The sequence below is a fragment of the Chelonoidis abingdonii genome, chromosome 5, assembly GCF_003597395.2.
Source record: "Chelonoidis abingdonii isolate Lonesome George chromosome 5, CheloAbing_2.0, whole genome shotgun sequence".
NCBI classification, from domain to species: domain Eukaryota; kingdom Metazoa; phylum Chordata; order Testudines; family Testudinidae; genus Chelonoidis; species Chelonoidis abingdonii.
This window is the reverse complement of record NC_133773.1, coordinates 42,070,481-42,092,425: the sequence shown is the minus strand read 5'-3', so window position 1 is coordinate 42,092,425 and position 21,945 is coordinate 42,070,481. Positions and strand designations below refer to the sequence as shown.

At 39.5% G+C, this 21,945-nt stretch overlaps 1 protein-coding gene across 1 annotated transcript in view; it reads left to right on the top strand.

The window, feature by feature from the left end:
• The window catches only part of NDNF (neuron derived neurotrophic factor), a 28,136-nt gene extending 9,978 nt beyond the window's left edge, over positions 1–18,158 (top strand). Inside the window, exons 2-4 of the mRNA XM_032762533.1 lie at positions 13,117–13,305; positions 14,627–14,751; positions 16,392–18,158. Of these exons, the coding sequence (XP_032618424.1) occupies positions 13,118–13,305; positions 14,627–14,751; positions 16,392–17,785 (1,707 nt within the window). The 5' untranslated portion in view covers position 13,117 and the 3' untranslated portion in view covers positions 17,786–18,158. The remainder of the gene's footprint in view (positions 1–13,116; positions 13,306–14,626; positions 14,752–16,391) is intronic.
• The last annotated feature ends 3,787 nt before the right edge of the window (positions 18,159–21,945 follow it).

The following is a 21,945-nucleotide window of genomic DNA, read 5'->3' as shown; positions in this document are numbered from 1 at the left end:
GGTCTGAAGTTTCCATGGCCGTTCACCCAGAACAGTCTGACCTATCTCCCTGTATCTGTTCCTTCTGGTTTTGTTCAGAGAAACTACATAAAGAACTAACCTTTTCACCTGCAAGGCTGGACAAATAAACACTAGATCAGCAGCAGGGTGAAGCTGATACCTATCCCCTTGATAATCTGATTTTGAAACCTCTTATCACAGCTCTGTATTTGACCATGACAGTTTTGAATACCCCTTAGCATTCATGTTTAGACCGTAAGTCTTTTCAGTCTCAGCAGAGTTTTTGCAGCTTGATCTCACAGTAAGTACATGACTAGAGCTGTTTAGAAAACAGACACCAATCAATCAAAAAGCATCACAGTGACTCGGTCAATGTACTCAGGCCTCAAATATGTCTCCATCCCATGTCACTCTTACATGGTTCTAGTCTCAATATGACTCTGGAAGGAAAGTTACAGCATCTTAAAGTCAAAGGAACTAATATTTTCCCCTACTTATACTTCTGCCTAGGAAGGAGCACAGAGGAAAGGATGTTATTCCACCAAAACAGTGTGTGCAGCCACTGAAATGGTCATGGGCAGGGTTGGGCTTGACAGCAGTGATTCAACTTCAGAAAGAGCCACAGATGCTTACATAGGAGATTTCCCTCCAGCTGCCCATTATAGCAAAATTGTGGTGATACTGAAGAAGCCTCACAGGGAAAATAGGATAGGTTCAAAAGATGTAAAACTAAGCTAAGCAATCTAAGAAAGGAAAAGAGCTCAAGGGCATATGGAGGGTTAATGTGAATATCACACTGTTTGGTCTAGCACTGTCAGCTGTGTTCTTCCACTCACGCACCACATGTACTACTTAAGGCTCACCCTCAGGTTAGAACTCTGAATGCAGACTGACCTGTGTGGGAGGAGTTTCAGGGTCTGCTCTTTGGGCACAGTTTCACCATATGGAGGCTAGTACCTTCTCTGCTGCCTGGGTTCTTGGTCCTGGAAGCATGGAGTGAAGCTGCCTGCTTCTAGCTACTTAAGAGCACACTCCATTGTCAGACAGACTACCTCTGGGAGTGTGGTGTGCAGGTCGTTGTCTTGTGGCTCCTCCGGGAAGTGAGCGTGTCTCTTTTTCTGATAACACAGTGGCTTTTTGGGCAGTACAGTAGCTTGGAATACTCCATGTCTGGGGATTACCCATGGGAATAATATCAGTGCACTCTTTTGGGGGCTGAGCTCCCCTTTTAGATGATCAAGAGGTGCATGTTGCTTGTTATTTTTCTCTCCCTTGTACAGAGTGACTAGGCAGCGAACACCAGTTCCTTAAATTTTAGGATTCACAACCCACACACAACATGGCCAAGACTTGGTGAAACATTCGACATTCCATTTCCTTACTGGCAAAACAAGAGAACCTTAGAAATATTAGAAGCTGAACATTCTGGAGGTAGAGTATGGTGGTCAGTTCCCACAGCTAGAATGCTTTGTTTCTAGTATTATTTTTTAATGATGCTGATGCATCATTAATAGAATGATATAAAAATTACTGTAGATGCAGATAATTTGTATTGACAAAGAGGATATTAATGTCCATAGCTATTGCAAGCTCTTTTGTCCTGTAGCAAAGCAATTATAGCAGAAAACATGACAACTGGGTTCATAGGTGTTCGGGTAATGCAAATAATAATTGCCAGGGAAAATGTTGTCAGCACAACTGGGGGGGGAAAACAAACAAAAACAAAACAATCATCCCCATCTGGACTAAGCAGAGACACTTATAGGAAAAAGTCATCAGTGGTGAAACAGAAAGTAAGTCTAAACCTGCAAGTTTCACTCATGTGACTAGCCCTATTGATGTCAGTGAGACTACCAATGTGAAGAGAGTCCTGTGTGAGTAATGCTGAAGATGGTAAGCAAGGGCTATGAGCGCAAGTAAAGCTATGCAAGACTTTCTCTCTCTTTAATCCAGATGGGGATGCTTGTTTTGGTTTCGGGGTGGGGGTTTTTCCAGTTGTACATATCAATGAACAAAACAAATTATGCAAAGAATCTCCCAGCGAAGCTATAGAGAACTTAATATACAATAAACATTCAGGGAAGAAATTGCAGGGATAACAGTTTAATTTATATTATGGACATATTTGTATGTTAAGGACCATGCTGTGCTCTTGTTCCACATACACAACTCCCAATGACATCAGCTGCAGCTGCACCTAAGGACCAAAAGCTGTATGGCCATGAGTATGACATTTTTCAGGAGTGATGGGAATCAATTTAGTGTTTATCGACCTTCACAGTGTCATAAAAGTCTTTGTTTCTGTAACTATGGATGATGTCTGAGTGTATAAAGAAGGGACCATCCCATCTCTTCGGTGCTGATATGATAGAGATATGTAAATAGTTGTTAATATTCTTAGCACGTACATAACACTTTCCCATTTCATAATGCTCTAATACATCCCTCCTAGCAACACTCCATTTTATAGCTAGGGAAAATTAAGGACAGAGAATTTGTAACTAATAACAATAAGAAGCAAATAATTAAACCATCAGGCATAGCATTTGGTCCCATATTCAGTAAGGACTAGTAGGGGTACTCTCATGCCTGTGCAGTTTGAATGATATAATGTTAGAGATAATCCAAAATTTGGCTCATAAATTCAAATTCAGATTAAATTTTGTAATTTTGGATTCTAGTAAGTGGCTGAATTATAAAAACAAAACTTCTGTAATCCAGCTGTATAATTTATATTTATGTGCCCAGTAAAGAGACAAGTCCTAACTCTCAGCTAATGTAAATTGGCATAGCTGAGGATCTGGCCTATACAATTCAGCTATATCCAAAAATAAGGCAGGTGAAATGCCAAAAAGAGTAAAACAGGCAAAATTTACAAATTTAAATATTTTTTCCAAAATTAAATAGTCTCCTCTCGCTCACAACTACTAAATAAATTACCGAGCCTTCCAGAATTAACAAAAGCCAGTAGCCCCAGTTTACAGATGTATTTGGAGTGGGTTGTCAAAGTTTTTGCATTGTGCTCCATGGCTAGCTCACTATTCCAAAGGACAAGGGTTCATGTGAGAGCCATAACAAGCCACCCATACAGGACACTGCTTCACTTGCATTTCAGTCACTGGGTCAATTACCATGGAAGCAGGGAATAGCCTATTGGATACATGCAGTGTGGTATGGGCCATTACAAAGGCTACTGCTCTAGTGCTTTGCTCTTACAACTGAGAGATAGCTGAGAGAGCTGTTGTTGTTACCACCCTGGGTGTTCTGGATGTTTGTGCTAGTAGTTGTTATCTTTTAGACAGGAACCACTTGTCAACCATTGAGAAACAATAACCACAAATGCAAGGTATTGTAAAATTACAAATGAGGAATTTGAGTAGCTATTCAAGGAAAACAATTAAGAAAGGAGAGAGAAATAGCCTTTGTGTGCTTTCCAGACTCTTCATAAAATAGTGGAACAACCTCTCCCTACCTCTAACCCACCAAAAAGTAATAACAAAAATGTGAGGAGTTTCAGTGCACTCACAACCACTGTGCACATGACAAGCACTCCTTTGTAGACACACACCTTTGTGGACTCAGCCCGTTTAACAACAGAATGAGATGCAGAGGTAATTCATATCCAGATTGGCCCTGCCTTTGTGCCGTGCTTCTGCTTTGGGCCCTGTAAATCAGAGTTAGCCTGGAGACAGGCTCAGTGCTTCAGTGCTTGCTCTCTCATAACTCCCTCTGTACTCAGTCCTTTTATTTTTTTCCCTCTTCTATAAACAACCTCCTCAGCAGCTGGCATCTGCCAAGGCTCGGCAAACAAGTGCTCCAAGGTTACTAAAAATGGTTCAAGTAACTATAGCTGCTGGTTTATACAGGTTGTTGTTTATTCATGTGGAGAGCCTTCTGAAGATCCTCTCTTACCTCCAGCCACAAATCCCAGTAGACTGATAATGGCATCCAGCAAGAAGCGTAGGCCCTGTTAACGCCCCCAAATCTCTGTTTGGCTTTTCATGCTAATTTCAGGTCATTTTAAAGTCACCATTGATAGTCCAGGGTTTCTGCAAAGGCATTTAGTCCCATCATTCAGAACTGCCCATATCTGTGCTTCTATAATAATAGTGACAAACTTGGTTTGATCCGAAGTCCATTTAACTCAATGGAAAGATTTCCATTAACTTCAATGGGCTTTGGATCAGACCTCAACGAAGCATTCTGAGATCAGTATTTGACATGGAAGACTAGACTTCTGTCAGGGGAAGTAATGAGCTTTGAGATTTTTTTTTTCAAATCATTTAAAAAAGATGTTGAGGGCTTTTGTAAGGTTTTTGCAGGGTGAGTTAATATGATGGTAACAGTTGGACCAACTTTTATTCAGTCTGCAAAGTGAAACTCTAGGCTGCTTTGGAGACTAGCAATGAGCAGGTGCTCATCATCATTACTACAGTGACACGAAACACAACTCTCACAAGGTGCTCTAATTCCTCCAGGGCAGTGTTTCCCAAACTTGTTCCACTGCTTCTTCTGTGGTCAGTGCCTTCCTCGGCCCGCGCCGCTTCCAGCAGCTCCCATTGGCCTAGAGCAGCGAACCACGACCACTGGGACCCGCGATCAGCCGAACCTGTACGCGGCAGGTACACAAACTGGCTCAGCCTGCCAGGGGTTTTCCCTGCACAAGTGGCAGAACAAGTTTGGGAACCACTGCTCCAGGGAATTAGATTCTCTCCATAGAAAGATATACAAAAAAGTCAATTCATAATTGCAGTGCTGTGTGCGTTTACAAAGGGATTATTGCCAAACAGGAGGCCAGAGTCTCCTTTCATTTTCACCAGTGTAAATCAGAAGTGATTCCACTGAGTCACACCAGTGTAAATGAGAGAAGAATCAGGAACATTGTATGTGTGTGTGTGTATGTAATATATCTCTAATGTCTTTCCTCACAATTTACCTTCCTGGAGCTCTAACCTTTTGACGGCAGTATGTAGAGGTTGAAATGTGCTGGTTAACCTTTCTCTGTAGCATCAGACAAGTTGGACCAGTGGTCTGCTCCAGAATGGCAGCTCCACAGTAGTCATAAGCTATTGTAATCACATGAAAAGTAGAAATATAAATCTTCATTTAGAAAACAAAATACTCATAACTTTTGATATTTTTGGTACTATATTTTCATGAGTATTTCTATTTTCCTTTTCACCATGCCTACACTGAGACATTTCCTGAATATTACTATAACAAAATCTCATCACTTTGCAGGTAATGTACCCTATTTGTTGCAATACAAATCTCTAGTGGTGTTTAATCCATTGAAAATATAAACCTGACGTTTATTGTATTTTTATTTTTCTAGAGATTTTTCTTTTGTATGCTACTGTGATTCCCTTTTTTAAACCAACATTTTACAGCAAAAGAAAAACAAGGTTTGAATTTGAATTGCAAGAGAAGGTCTCTTAATCCACAGATGATTGACATGATGGACCCTAAAATCTTCAAAGGGGCCATTATAGTCCATTTTGTCAGTCTGGATTTAGAGAGCTTTAATCCACGGATTATGGAAACAATAGTGCATAAGTGCTCTTTCCCCCACAGTTATAGACTGCCACACCAATGAAAGATCGGATGTTAATCTGGACACTGTGCTGTGCAAGCCCATTCACTATGTGTATTAAAAAAAATCTTCTGAGAAAAGTAAATACTGTGCATGCCCTTATAGCTGTTTTCTTTTGTTTGTCTTTCTAATCTATACTTCTGGACAAAGGGGCAGATTCTGAAAGGTGCCAAGCACTTTCTTCAGTAGTCCATGTGAATTGAAGTGAATGGAGTAGGGGGGAAGAGGGAGTTTGCTGAGCACCTTTCACAAAACCCTGAGCACTAGGAGGATCAGACCTAAATATGCAAAATTAAACTATTTTAAAAAACAGATACTTGCTGGAGAAACAAGTAACCCTTCCTCAAGTAATTTGAAAATACAAATTGTCCATTTTTCTCCCTTATATACTAATAGCCAAATACATTTCAACCAAATTTGATAAATAATTTAAAATAAACGCTCTGTAGCTGAGACTCTGTATTGTTCTCTGAGAAATTTTTTTGCAGATGAGTTATAAAACCCTGAAAAATAGGAGTTTATAATGGAAAAGCTTGTAGATCCTTAACACTAGCGTTCCTACAGTAAAGAGATGACATAGCATGTCCTTTTATTTTCCAAGGCTATGTTTTCTTTACAGTTAAATCTGATTCTACAGATTTATTATCAGATGTGGCATCGTTAACACAAAGGAAAAATGAATGCCCTTAATTTTAAAAATAGGACGTAGATTAAAAAAAAGTTAACCATTCATACAATAAAAAGAAAAGAAATGCAAAACAGGAACCTCTGCGGCAGACTGTGCCTTGAAATTATCCTCACTAAATTACAATCATGCACTTTCTACTCCTTGTAATTAAACATTAGGTTTTATTTATTCCAGATGCATTTGCTTCAAGTAAACCCAGATCCTTTTTTGTTATTGTAAATCTTTTACAGGACTCTCTGACCTGCAGATAGTTGGGGAATAAAGGAAATATTTTCCATAGATAAGGCATTTGATGAATAATTTGTGTATTATAATTTATGATCAATGCAATTTGTTTGGCAAATCTCTATTGGTTAATATAATATTCATGCAACCTTGTAAGAGAGTATTGTGTGCCTTGTAAGAGAATCATGTGTATATGTGTCTATATTCAGACCTGTGTGTGTATGAAGTAGATGTGCAAGGAAATTTTTTTTAAGTATTTATTTTCACCTTCGCTCTGACCACAAACAGCAAAGCAAAATGGAATCACAAGCAAGCAAGTTTCATAAGAGATTTACGAAAATCCAGAATCCTAGGGATAGTATATCATATCACATCTCTTACTATCCTTGGTAGATTAGTGAGTTTTAAGACGTTTTTTATTTATTCTGCTCAGAGAATGATGTTTTATTTGCAAATAAGCATGTAGTTTAGATCTGTCCGAAAATGTTTGAAACTCAAATTTTTTAGATGAAAAAAGGGACTTTTTGTTCACAAATTACAGAACAAAATGTATTCCTTTTTTCAACCAGCTCTAATTTAAATCAGTGTGTGTGTTGTCGAGAAAGACAATGTGATGCTATAACTAATTTAGGGATAACACCTGACTTTCACAGAAGCAATTCCATAGACCTGAAAACTGGATGGGCCCAAGCTGGAAGCTAAAATATGAAACATGCACCCTAAATTTTGGGAGAGGTCTCCATATGCTGGAAACTACTACCCCTAAGGTTTTGTTTCTAGGTTTGACCAAAACCAGGAGGAGTCTATTTTTGGATCTGGTTCAGATGCAGCCCAACTTGTAAAAATTTCTTACTACCTGCTTATCTGTAAGAATACTACCATTTTGGCTCAATATTTTGTGAGAATATCTTGTATGGTTTTGTTGCTGTTGGACCTAAACTCTAATCTAGTTTGGCCCCAAACATAAATTCAAAACACAGGCTAAACCGAAATCTAATCCAGATCCAAATACAGAGACTTATTTCTCTCATCATTCTCCCCTTCCCGCTCTACTTTAAAAATACAAATTATCCAGATGTTTGTATTCACTTTCTGAGCCCTAAGTATATAGGTAAAGTGCAATTATATAAATGTTTTGAAGACCGTCCAAAATGTTTATGTGATTGGACTTTTGGATAAATGAGATTGTTTGCATATGAATTTTGCATTCAGGAGACAGACATGAATTATAGATAATCACAGCCGAGATGATCAGGTTTAACCTATATAATTTTCATGTGTGTGTTTTTGTTCATAATAATATACAATATGTCATACAATATTCATTTATTATGGCATTTTTGAAGGAACAGTATTCTATCTGTCTGTCCATCTAAAGGTGCCTGCCATTGTGGCCTCTAAGCTGTTTTATTTGCTATTTTGAATTTACAAATTAATAGTACTGTATGCATCCATTGATATATTTAGATAACTGTTCAGAAGCATATATTTTTAGCCTATTACACAGTGTAGCCTGGTATTGTATTTCTATTAGAATGAGTGAGTATTCAAACTGTTTTAAAAGCGGTTAATTTCTTCAGTGGCGATTTGTTTGGCTCTTTTTATTTTAGGTCTAGGGCCTGTGTGTGTATGTTTGTTCTTTCTGTATATCTGTCTGTCTCTGTCATTCAGATGGTGACTTATTTTTCTTGTCCTTCAGTGAGCTATTTTCCTTGCTTCGCAATATTTTTCTTCTTTGCTTTGTAAATTAGAAAGATTGGAGTTATGACATTGTAAGAGTGACAAATGGTCCCATTTCTTTTTGAAGTTAGCAGGAAAGGCCATGTCAGTATTTGCCCTTCTGAGGAACAGCAGCACAAGCCATGTCTCCTACTCTCCTGTCTTCCAGTTCTAAATATCCAGAATTTAGAGATCAGACTCACAGAGGCGACCAAGCATCACATTCACATCCAGATTCAGGCTTGCAACTGGAGAGAGAGTTGTGGGAGGTGGGAGGGGAGGGAAGAGGAGGGGGAGGTAAAGATGGGCCATTAGAGGGCACTTTTGCAATCCTAGAGAAGGAAAACTGTGTTTATTATTTCACTTAGGACTGTCTGCTCTAGCTTTTGCTTAAAATCAGTGATAAACAGCAGGCAAATCCTTCCAGTCAGCAGGAATATATCAATAAAATATTGATTCTTGCTTTAAAAACCAATCAAACAAAAAAGTAACCAAGATAAACCTGCAGAAAAGGGAATAAAAGATATTTAGGAGGTGGCACAGCCAGGAGAACAAGAAGTCACACAACATATTTCAGATAGTTGTACAGTTTTAGAATAGCAAAGTTTAGGCCTCTTCTTGTACATGTGTTCTAAAAATAAACCAGGCTCCGACCTGGTTACACAGAACAAATAAAAACATTCTTGGTTGAATGTTTCCAAGAAGTGGGGATGGGGAAGGGGTGAGGTGGTTTGGCAATAATTATGCACTCTCAAGCAGTAAGTGAATTTTAAGAGAGATGTCATTGAAATCAATGGAGTTTCACCCACCAGTGCCAGTGGTGAATCTGACCAAAAATATATTTACAAGGAAATAAAACAAGAAGGATTTACGGGCACAATGCATATGTTGTGTTAGCAATCTGTACAGGGTGTAACTCAGTCTATGCCAAAACGTAACTGCTCTGTTGTAGAAAATTCTGTTAATTAGGTTTAGTATGAAAGGATTGTGCAAAACTAGTGCCTTAAATTTTCAAAACCAAATAATGATTTTGAATGCCTCAGTTTTCCCATGTCCAATTTCAGAAAGTGTTGTCCAAGCAAATTAATCCCCTTTAAAGTACCTCAGGTTGGGTATTTGAAAATGAAGGCACCTAAAATCACTATTCACCTTTAAATATCAAGGCGAGGGATTATAAACCATTCATTTTTCATTTACAATTTTAAAAGATATAGAATGGGCTAGGGCTGTCGTCCTCACTCAGGTAAAATTCCCATTGACTTCGTTGGGTGTCATGCCTGAGTAAGCACTACAGAACTGAACCCAACATATCTCCAGTGTTGTTTTTAATCCAAGGAATACTTTGATAATTAGATACAGAAAATGAAGGTAAAACTAAATCTTTTCTACCTCTCCAGTTGTTAAAGTTGACAACCCATCCACAAGGGTATTTAAAGTGGATTATCTGGTGAAATAATTTAAGAAGTCTAGCTAATCTTATAATCAAAAGTAGTTTATTTTAATAAAGGTTAAATTGCATTGGAGCTGACACTGAGAATATACAGTATTGGGATATCAGGGGGGTTAATTTAGAGGATGCTGTCTTCAGAAACTGTCAGCGTTTCTTACCTTACCATCGTCTGCTGTAATTGTTCTGGTTAATTCAGAATTCTTCTCCCATTAGTTGAGGATAATACTGGAAACACCAATAAACAAAGTGTTTCATTATACCCACAACTCATTCAACATAGTATAAGGAAGGAGGGTTTTTTTGCTGACTTTGGTGATTTGAGTCAGCAACTATTTTGATTTACAATCTTTTTTTCAAACATGTCAAATACCATTAGCTTTGCTGGTAAGTATCTATGTTTCAATCTGAATTCAAGAAAACAGGAACTAGTTAGGATGAAATGTGACAAATTTTGGAGAGATGGAATCATGATTTGACTATAAAAGAGGCTAAGATTTTGCGACAGAGGTCATGGAAGTCATGGAATTCGTGACTTCCAGAGACCTCCATGACATTTGTTCTTCAGCCCCAGGGCAGCGGGGCTGGAGCTGTCAGCAAGGATCCCTTGCAACTCCCAGCTACTGTGGAGAGGTCGGTGGTGGGGCCTGCAGTCCCAAGCTGCTGCAGCTCCCAGCTCCCATGTGCAGCAGAGACTCCTGCAGCTCCAAGCCACTGCCAGCAGGGGGATTCCGCAGCTCCCAGCCAGCATGGGTGGCAGATGAAGGACCCCGCAGTTCCCAGCCACCGTGGGCAGCTCCCACAGCTCAAAGCTGCTGCTGGTGACAGGGGGGACCCCATGCTCTCAGCCACCATGGGTGGGGAACCCTGGAGCCCCAGCAGCAGTGGGTGCTGGACTCTCCTCCCTTCCTATTTCCTCATAGTTATTTTTAATAAAAGTCAGGGACAGGTCACAGACTTCTGTGGATTTTTGGTTATTGCCCATGACCTGTCCCTGACTTTTCCTAAAAATAACTGTGACAAAAATCTTAGCCTTAACTGCAAACAGTAATGACATTTTCTTAAATAAAGGACCCATGCCTTTTTCCTACCAAAGTGCTTAGCACACTGCAGCATAATAACAATATAATTAATGAAAAATCAGTGAAGAAGAAGAATAAAATGTGCATTTTAAAATACTACAAGTGATATATATGCAGAGGAAAGTCACATGCAAAGAACGGGAGGGTACATGAAGGTAGAAGGTTTAAAAGGACCATGTGGATGGAAGGAGCAATTAAATGGCAATGATATTATAGGCAGATGTAGCAATTTAAGGGAACAAGAATAGTATCAGATTTCATGAGAGTTGAAGCAATCTATAGTTCTTGCTGTGTATGAAAGGGGAACTGACTATATCCCAGAGAGACGATCTCTGAAGCTGTTCTCAGAGCAGAACTGGTGAAGGTGAAGATGGAAAAGAGGAAGAGGCCTTGCGTGTGCTCCATGTGACAGGAGTAGAGAGGAGAGAGCTGTTGGGGCCCAATGTCCCTATGCAAGTTCTACCAAAAGTCTGTGTGGAGGGAGGAGAGGGAGGCTGCCAGTCACCTCCCCTGTTGATTGCCTGCTACCACTCTTCAGAGGGAAGTGGAACCTGTGGTAGACTGGCCCCCAGAAGGGAGACCCTGCTGGGGTTCCATAATGTGGAAGGGAGTGAAGGGGGAACCCTTGGGATCTTGTGTCTTTGGTAATCTCTGCTGAGGGTCCAAAGAAAGAGAACAGGGGCTGGGATTAGAGAGAAGGGGGTACACTGGCTGGCAGGGACCTGCATTCAACTCCTTCTGGCTGCTGCTGTTCTTTGGGAGCTTGTAGTAGGCCATCCTCTGGAATGGGAAGGAGGAGGCCTCTGGTGCTCCCATTGGGGCTGAGTGTTTATATTTTCATAAAGAAGTTGAAGGGAAAGAGTAGGTTTATTATGATTGAAATTACATACTCTGCTTCTCAAGGAGCCATGGGTTTGATATTTCACATAAACTGTCAGAGAATGGTCAAGAAGGGGTAAAAAATACTTTGTAAGATTTGATCTAAAGAAGAAAGTGTGTGGTATAGAGATATAATCAACCTACCCTGTAGAATAGAAAAATATTGTAAACCCATATGCATAGCCCTAGTAATAGCAAGGAAAGTAAAATAAAAATGACACTACAAATTAGTTCCCCAAACTCACTGAAATACACATGGCTTAGGAAGCGGACTAGAAATCTCTCAACTAATTTTGTAACTTCTATCAAAATATAATTTAAATGCCCTTTACTATTCTTGTAATTGGGGTGTTCTTTTTTTATTTTTCTGTACCACATCCATTGCATATTAGATCACGTACTGTATTGAATGGAGAATTTAATTCCATCCCACTGTATATCTAGGGATAGTCATTACTGACCTAGTTATAGGCATAATAATGAAAGTCTGGTCTTATGAATTATTGTGCCTAATTTGTAAAGGATTCTTTGCCTTTGTGTTTTGGAATCCCCATCAGGCCTAAGGATTAAGCGCTGCTGAATTGCATGCTAATATCAATGTGCTTTAAATGTATACGGGATAATATTTCATATTTTCCTAATTCACTATTTATATAAAGGGTAATTTGACTGGAAATATTTACTTGTCGAAAGGATTGCTAGGAGTCCAACCAAAATCTATGGAAAGTGAAGTTGATATAACCTCTATCTACTATGTGTTAGTCTCACTCCCAGGTCCAGCAAGTTATATTTCATTGTGGCAAAATGTCACATTATAGATCTACAAAAATATGTGGAAGGCTTTGCTCACTGTTACTGAGTAGAAAGAGAGAGAAATACTAGACAATGGCTCATTTTGAAATCGGTGGGTGAGTTCAACTTCATAGAAGTTGGAGATGGAAAAAAATTCTATTTAGATACTTTAGTCAGTCCCTCTGGTAAGATTGTTCCTTACCATACTATATTACTAATGCTTGTATAGTTGTCCACATGAACTGAAGGCTCCCTTGAAATATAAAGCGCATGTGTAACTACTAACATTAGTGCTGTATGTGCATATCAGGAATATATTAGACTCTTCAGTTTGGATCCTTGCTAAAAAAAATTATTTTTTTTTTACAGCTTTGGAAAACATCTACATATTCGAGTACCATTTATTTTAAATATGACTTGTTTAAGAACACAGTAGGTATAAAGGGCCAGATCCTCAACTGAGGTGAATTGGTGTAAAGTGCAACATCAGCTTACACTACCTAAGAATCTGACCCAAAGTCATGAGAAAAATATTGCTTTATCAAAATTTCATCTTTTCTGAGTCGATATATTTGCATAATAATAAAGCCATACAATTAAAATCAAACAACACTGTGTATCAAAAAGTAGCAGTTACTAGTGAACTTTTCATTTAGAATTCATCAGACATGAATCCCTTTTGTTGCTGTAGGATGCTCTTGCTCCATTGGTTTGTGTTCTTGCTGCTGCTCCCGCTCAACTCCAGGACACAGAAGCTGCCTACCAGAGATGAGGAACTTTTTCAGATGCAGATCCAGGACAAAGCATTTTTCCATGATTCATCAGTAATCCCAGATGGAGCAGAAATTAGCAGCTTTCTCTTCAGAGATACACCTAAAAGGTACGTTGACTAGTATAATTATTAGGGCTGTACGTGGAACTTAATATTTATATTTGTTTTGAATTTTTTAGAATCAAGTTTTAGATCCAAATATGAAAAATACAAATATCTTCTTGTATCAAAAAATAACTGTGTTTCAGTCCCACTAGGTCACACTGACCAGGCTGAACCCCAACCCCATTCAATTTATTTTCACTTTCTGTGTGATTCCAGAGGCCACACAAACCACAAAATTTTCCTGAAGTGAGGCCACAAAACAAGTCGGGGGGTGGGTGGGGGAAGGAAAAGGAAACTAATTTTGTAGGGGGTCTCTAACCACCCTATTTTCATATACTTTTACTGAGACCCAAATACACACAAAACAAACCCCAATCACCCCACCAAAAATAAAACAAAAAATAACAACAATCTTCAATAGAATTCTCTCTGGTATGTGGAAACCAGAGTATTAATTTCACTTTACAGTGCCTGTTTAATCCATTTAGTGATGTGATAAATTGAAGAGAACTAGTCATATCCTACTGAAAAACAAAACAAAAACCAACCAAAGAAACAAACAAAAAACACCAAATAAGTCCAGGAATATACATAATATTTAACCAACCACAAATAAAGGGTTAAGTGAACACTTTTTGCTTTTTGATATTTTGACACCCCACTTTGAACTAACTATGGAGAAAATAAATTTTCAGTTGGTCTGAAAGGACATTGAAGGACTACATCAAGTGTGAAATCAAATCTATGGGAGTTTTGCCAGTGACTTGAATGAGGGCTGGATGTCACCTCCAAGTAAAAATTGTTGTAGTTTAGAGCGGATGATATACAAAACAGAAAACATTGCTTTTCAAGGATTTGTGTTCTCCAGTTTTCCCTTTTTTCCCCCCTATGTAAAAATATCTACAGAAAGGAATATAAAATAAAAGCAAAATATGATTGTTCATTTGAAAGCACAAAATATTTTCACTCACTTTGGGGGTAAAGCAAGAACTGTTTACATGGACTTCATGGTACTTGGTACACATCAAACAGTTAATAAAAGCATTTTAATATGCCAGAAAGAGAGAGGCAGTTGTGTGTGTGTGATATTTTATATGCTTAAAGTCCCATTGTGCTAGACACTGTACAAGCACATGATGAAGAGATGGTCCCTGCCTCAAAGAGCTTTCATCTTAAGTGGTAGGTAACATCATGTTTGTCCTCATTTACACCTTTCTTGCTTTGTCTCAGTTACCCTTGAGCACCAGTCCAGAAAATTTCATGTCAACTGCTGTTTCTTGTCATTATAGTTTATTAATGTTATACTTTTGTTAATCTGTCATAGGTATTTCTTTGTGGTTGAAGAAGATAACACTGCCTTAGCAGTTACTGTAACACCATGTGATGCTCCTTTGGAATGGAAGCTGAGCTTGCAGGAACTTCCAGAAGAGGCCAGTGCAGAAGGTTCAGGTAAAAAAAAAACCCTGTGAAAACTAATTCTGGGACTTTATGGGTCAGAGAATTGATAATGGGAGACTTTAATCTCTACTTGATTCAAGTCTGCCCAAATCAGTAGTGATGTGATACACACACCACAAAATTGTGTGTAACATTTAAGAGGATGTCTGAGTCCTTACTGTTTGAATATGAATCCCAACCTTGCATTAGTTTAGAAGGCAGGCAACAGCCAGTGACATGGAGAGTGAAAGAGAGGAATACACTCCCCTTGGGTTAAATAAAGAAAAAGGTGACTCTGTCAGTCTCCAGGTGAGTCTGACACATTGGGATGCACTAATCTCATCTAAAGGGAGCTTCAAGAGGAAGAACTAGGAGTAAACAGATCAGAAAGTATGTTATAAATCTAAGCAGAGCAATGATCAGGGAATGTAATGGAGAGCAGAGGGAGGGAGTATGCATATTTGAAAATAAAACATTTCATTTTATATGGAAATATGATAAAGTAAAACTTTGCTTATTGATATCATGTGGATTTCATTTGTTAACAAACCACATCATTCTGAACACTCAGCCTGATCTCCTGTGTAACATTGGCCATAAAAGTTCCCCAAAATTATTCCTAGAGCATTCCTTCTGGAAAAACATCCAATCTTCATTTAACAATTGTTAGTGATGGAGATTCTACTCAAATCCTTGGTAAATTGTTCCAATGATTACTTATTCTCATTGTTAAAGATGATTTATTTCCAGTCTGAAATTGCCTAGCTTCAACTTCCAGCCATTGGATTGTTTTTAGACTGAAGAGCCCATTATCAAACATTTGTCCCCCATACAGGTATTTATAGACTGTCATCAAGTCACCCCTTAACTGTCTCTTTGTTAAGCTAAATAGATTGAGTTCCCTAAGTCTGTTACTAGAGTATCAGAGGAGTAGCCATGTTAGTCTGGATCTGTAAAAAGCAACAAAGAGTCCTGTGGCACCTTAAAGACTAACAGATCTATCTTTAAGGTGCCACAGGACTCTGTCTATTACTAGAAGCCACATTTTATAATACTTGTGGCTCTTCTCTGAACTCTCTCCAGTTAATCAACATCCTTCTTGAATTGTGGGCACCAGAACTGGACACAGTATTCCATCAGCTGTTTCACCAGTGCCAAATGGATTTGAGTTCTCTCACTTCCCTCTCACCCCTAGTGTGTTTCTTTGAGAACATACCTATTGTGGGCTATTGATATGGGGAAGCCTGCAACTGGGGCTTCTCTCCAGGCAGTAGCTGTTCTATAGAGAAAGAATGTGATATTTGGTTTCCAGAACCTTTTGTAGAAGCATTAAAAACCAAATACCTGCCTTTAAATACAAAGTGAATCAGTCTTCAAAAAAAATATCATATACCGTACAATTTCTGTTGTACTTGTAAATAATAGGATCTCTAAATCAGTTTCACTGTGTATTAAGACTCAAGTACTACTTGCTCAAAAGTGGATTGATTTCACTAATGCCTGATCATTATTTATGATTGGAGTATCCTATTCTCCAGAAACTGTTTCATCTGGCTCTGACGTTTTACTTACAAGTAGCTATTAGAGTTTCATTTTCCTATATCATCATATGTTGACACATTTTTTAACATTTTTCTATGTTCATATTCTAGGTGAACCAGAACCACTTGAGCAGCAGAAACAACAGATTATTAATGAAGAAGGCACAGAGCTGTTCTCTTACAAAGGCAATGATGTTGAATACTTTGTTTCTCCTAGTTCCCCATCTGGTTTGTACCAATTAGAACTGCTGTCAACTGAGAAAGATACACATTTTAAAGTATATGCCACGACAACTCCAGAATCAGACCAGCCTTATCCCGAATTACCTTATGATCCAAGAGTTGATGTCACCTCTCTTGGACGCACAACAGTCACATTGGCCTGGAAACCAAGCCCTACAGCATCTTTACTGAAACAGCCAATTCAGTATTGCATCGTCATCAGTAAAGAACACAATTTCAAAAGTCTCTGTGCTGTTGAAGCCAAACTCAGTTCTGATGATGCCTTCATGATGGCGCCAAAACCAGGCCTGGATTTCAGCCTCTTTGATTTTGCTCATTTTGGCTTCCCTTCAGACAACAATTCTGGCAAAGAACGTAGCTTCTTAAAATCATCATCAAAGCTTAGTCGCCAAATGTCTTCGAAGCCAAGAGTTGACCTGCAGAAGATTTGCATTGGGAACAAGAACATTTTCACACTATCTGATCTGAAACCTGATACACAGTACTACTTTGACATGTTTGCAGTAAATGTTAACACAAATATGAGCACTGCCTATGTTGGCACCTTTGCCAGAACTAAAGAGGAAGCCAAACAGAAGACAGTTGAACTGAAAGATGGGAAAGTTACAAATGTGTTTATCAAGAGAAAGGGAGCCAAATTTCTACGGTTTGCTCCTGTTTCGTCACACCAAAAAGTCACCTTCTTTGTTCATTCATGCCTGGATGCTGTTCAGATCCAAATTAGAAGAGATGGAAAACTACTCTTGTCTCAAAATGTTGAGGAGGTCCGTCAGTTCCAACTTAGAGGAAAACCAAAAGCTAAATATCTAATTAGGCTGAAAGGAAGTAAGAAAGGTGCTTCCATGTTGAAGATCTTAGCTACTACAAGACCTAATAAGCAATCATTTCCTTCTCTTCCTGACGACACAAGAATCAAAGCCTTCGATAAACTTCGCACATGTTCTTCAGCCACAGTGGCCTGGCTAGGCACACAAGAAAGAAACAAATTTTGCATCTACAAAAAGGAAGTGGGTGACAATTATAGTGACGAGCAAAAGAAAAGAGAACAGAACCAGTGCTTGGGTCCAGATACAAGGAAGAAATCAGAAAAAGTCCTCTGTAAATATTTTCATAGCCAGAATCTACAGAAAGCAGTTACCACAGAGACAATTAAAGGCCTGCAGCCTGGCAAGTCCTACCTGCTGGATGTTTATGTTATAGGGCATGGAGGACACTCAGCCAAATATCAGAGCAAACTGGTGAAAACAAGGAAGTTCTGTTAGTGACCTTGTGTATAGAATATATGGAACTCCAGTCTGAACATTATCCTACTTTCAATAAAGAGATTGACTACTTTCACAACTGAGAAGTTGTGACCTGTATTTGTACTGTGTAGAAAAATATCAACTTGTATATTTATCTTTACATAAGTAATTGTCCGGAGAGACTAAGCCTGGTGCTTTCTGACGGCATCTGGCAGTTGTATTATGTGTTCGCTGGTCCACGTTTGATGCTCAGTAGATGTTCGAGGTAGCAAGAAACCTTGAAGGAACTTCCATTCTTTTGCTTCCATATTGCATGAACTGCTTCTAAATTATTTTATTACTTAAAAGGCTGAGACAAGTCATTCAACTGCCTTGTTATTCACACACACATAAACACTTCTGCTTTACATAGATGGTAGGATTTCTGTAAATTATTTTATAAAGTTTCATTTTAAATGTTTATATGATTGTAAACTAATTAAAATCATGCCCATCAAAATACAGATTTAAACTAAGTATTAACTGGGCTGCACATGAGTCTGTTTCATTGCTAATGTAAATTCTTATCTGGTTGATTTTAACGTTTAAATACTGTATGTATTTCGTGTACAAAGTTGTCATACATTATATTCCTGTACATAAAATTAAAAATATTAGATTATATATTATTTCTCTTCTCTCGGTATTCTCAAGAGGAACCTAGGCACCTGATACATAAAAGTGTGACCATGAACTAAGAGACGGGGTAAAGCCGATTGCTGCAGAGGAGAGTCTATTGATAGAGAGTCTCGAGGTTTTAGTCAGAAGGAGAGGATGGAAGAGGCTAAAGTAGGGGCCAGATCAGACAAACATTCACGTAAAAAAAATCTGATACATCAGAAAAGGGCAAACAAATAAACAGTGACAAATTTTTAAAGTGCTTGTACACAAATGCTGGAGTCTAAATAATAAGATGGGTGAACTAGAGTGCCTCGTGTTAAAGGAGGCTAGTGATATAATAGGCATCACAGAAACCTGGTGGAGGGAGGACAATCAATGGGGTACAAAATATATTGGAAGGACAGAACAGGTCATGCGGGCGGGGGGAAGTGGCACTATATTCTTTGCTTCAGTCTTCATGGCTGAGGATGTTAGAGAGATTCCCAAACCTGAACTATCCTTTGTAGGTGACAAATGTGAGGAATTGTCACAGATTGAAGTGTCATTAGAGAAGGTTTTGGAATTAATTGTTAAACTTAACAGTAACAAGTCACCAGGACCAGATGGCATTCACCCAAGAGTTCTGAATGAACTCAAATGTGAAATTGCAGAACTATTAACTATGGTTTGTAACCTGTCCTTTAAATCAGCTTCTGAACCCAATGACTGGAAGATAGCTAATGTAATGCCAATATTTAAAAAGGGCTCTAGAGGTCATCCCAGCAATTACAGACTGGTAAGTCTAATGTCAGTACCGGGCAAATTAGTTGAAATAATAGTAAAGAATAAAATTGCCAGACACATAGGAGAACATAAATTGTTGGGCAAAAGTCAACATGGTTTCTGTAAAGGGAAATCATGTCTTACTAATCTATTAGAGTTCTTTGAAGGGGTCAACAAACATGTAGACAAGGAGGATCCAGTGGACATAGTGTACTTTGATTTCCAGAAAGCCTGTGACAAGGTCCCTCACCAAAGGCTCTTACGTAAATTAAGTTGTCATAAGGATAAGAGGAAAGATCCTTTCATGGATTAAAACCTGGTTAAAAGAAAGGGAATAAAGGGTAGGAATAAATGATACATTTTCAGAATGGAGAGGGGTAACTAGTGGTGTTCCCCAAGGGTCAGTCCTAGGATCAATCCTATTCAACATATTCGTAAATGATCTGGAGAAAGGGGTAAACAGTGAGGTGTCAAAGTTTGCAGACGATACTAAACTGCTCAAAATAGTTAAGACCAAAGCAGACTGTGAAGAACTTCAAAAAGATCTCACAAAACAAAGTGATTGGGCAACAAAATGGCAAATGAAATTTAATGTGGATAAATGAAAAGTAATGCACATTGGAAAAAATAACCCCAACTATACATATAATACAGTAGGATGGGGGCTAATTTAGCTACAGCTAATCAGGAAAGAGATCTTGGAGTCATCGTGCATAGTTCTTTAAAGACATCCACGCAGTGTGCAGCGGCAGTCAAAAAGCAAATAAGATGTTAGGAAACACTAAAAAAAGGCTAGAGAATAAGATGGAGAATATCTTATTGCCCTTATGTAAATCCATTGTATGCCCACATTTTGAATACTGCATAGAGATATGGTATCCTCATCTCAAAAAAGATATACTAGCATTAGAAAAGGTTCAGAGAAGGACAACTGAAATGCCTAGGCGGTAGGAATGGATCCCATATGAGGAGAGATTAAAGCGGCTCGACTTTTCAACTTGGAAAAGAGGAGACTAAGGGGAGGGAGTAGAGAGGTTAACCAGGGTTCGTCTCTCCCTCTAGGGTGGTGGGGCCCCACACCGCCTCACTAAATTGGGGAACAGATGTTGCGGGGAATTAATCCGGCCGCAGGAGTCATCCTCCGAGGCCTTTGTGAAGGTAGAAACAACAAAGTAAGCCCAGGCCTTAGGTAAGGGCAGGGCAATGGTGAGTCAGGTGCTCAGGCCCTCAGGTAGGGGCTGAGCAATAACAGTATTTAATAGCTGTAGGTCCAGGCCCTTGGCTCCGAAGGGCCTGGGAGAGGGGGAGACTGCCACCCGCGAATTGGGTGGCAGGGGGGATGCAGGCCCTCCCACTCCACTGCATCCCAGCCCGGGACCCTAGCAGTGGCAGAAGACACGCTACTGTGTCAGTGGGGATCCTGGCCACAACACACTGACGTGGGCTATGGCAGTAATGCAGCTAGACTAGGATTGGCTGCCCCCAGGCCACTTCCAGATTCCCCCTCTTGCGGTACCTGGGTCAGGGTGGTGCCCTCAGGGCGGGGGTCCAGCACCATGGGTTCCTCAGGATAGCTGGCAAGGAGTAGACTTGGCAACTCCTTCTGGTAGCTGGCGAGGGGTAGACTTGGCAACTCCTCCGGGTAGCTGGTAAGGGGCAGGCTCGACCACTCCTCCAGGTAGCTGGCATCAGGCAGGTTGGGACAGTCCTCAGGTTTACTGCAGGCTGCTGGGGTTTCCCAACTGTGAGCTATGCCAGAGGCATCTGGCCTCCCTGGCAGCTGCTCTCTCAGTGAGCCCTGAGGTCGGACCTTTATACTTCCAGGGCAATGCCTGACCCTGTGGGGGGTGGGCTCAGAGCTCCCTGGCTCTGCCCACTTGTCTGGAGGGACTTATCTGTCTCTCGGGTGGTGGGAAATCGTAATGCCTCACTACAGGGGATATGATAGAGGTATATAAAATCATGAGTGATGTGGAGAAAGTGAATAAGGAAAAGTTATTTACTTGTTCCGATAATATAAGAACTAGGGGCCACCAAATGAAATTAATGGGCAGCAGGTTTAAAACATTGTATCCAACGAAGTGGGTATTCACCCACGAAAGCTCATGCTCCAATAGTTCTGTTAGTCTATAAGGTACCACAGGACTCTTTGCTGCTTTTACAGATCAAGAGTAACACGGCTACCCCTCTGATACTAAATAAAAGGAAATTCTTCACACAGCGCACAGTCAACCTGTGGAACTCCTTGCCTGAGGAGGTTGTGAAAACTAGGACTATAACAGGGTTTAAAAGAGAACTAGATAAATTCATAGAGGTTAAGTACATTAATAGCTATTAGCGAGGATGGCTGAGAAATGGTGTCCCTAGCCTCTGTTTGTCAGAGGGTGGAGAAGGATGGCAAGAGAGAGATCACTCGATAATTACCTTTTAGGTTCACATCCTCAGGGGCACCTAGCATTGGCCACTGTCAGTAGACAGGATACTGGACTGGATAGACCTTTGGTCTGACCCAGTATGGCCATTCTTATGTTCAGTTAGGGCTTGTGTGTAGTTGAGTTTTTAATGTGTTTAGAAAAGGATGTCTGAAGAGCTCTAGAATTACTAACGCTATTGAGGAAGTTTGTTAGCATTTGTAATTGAATATAGGACATTGAAAAAAGGGCTGCTGTTGCAACATTGAGATTGCCCTGATATAAGTGTTAGAAGTACAGGACAGCATAGAAAGTCTTTAAAATATACTTTGTGATTGAAAATAG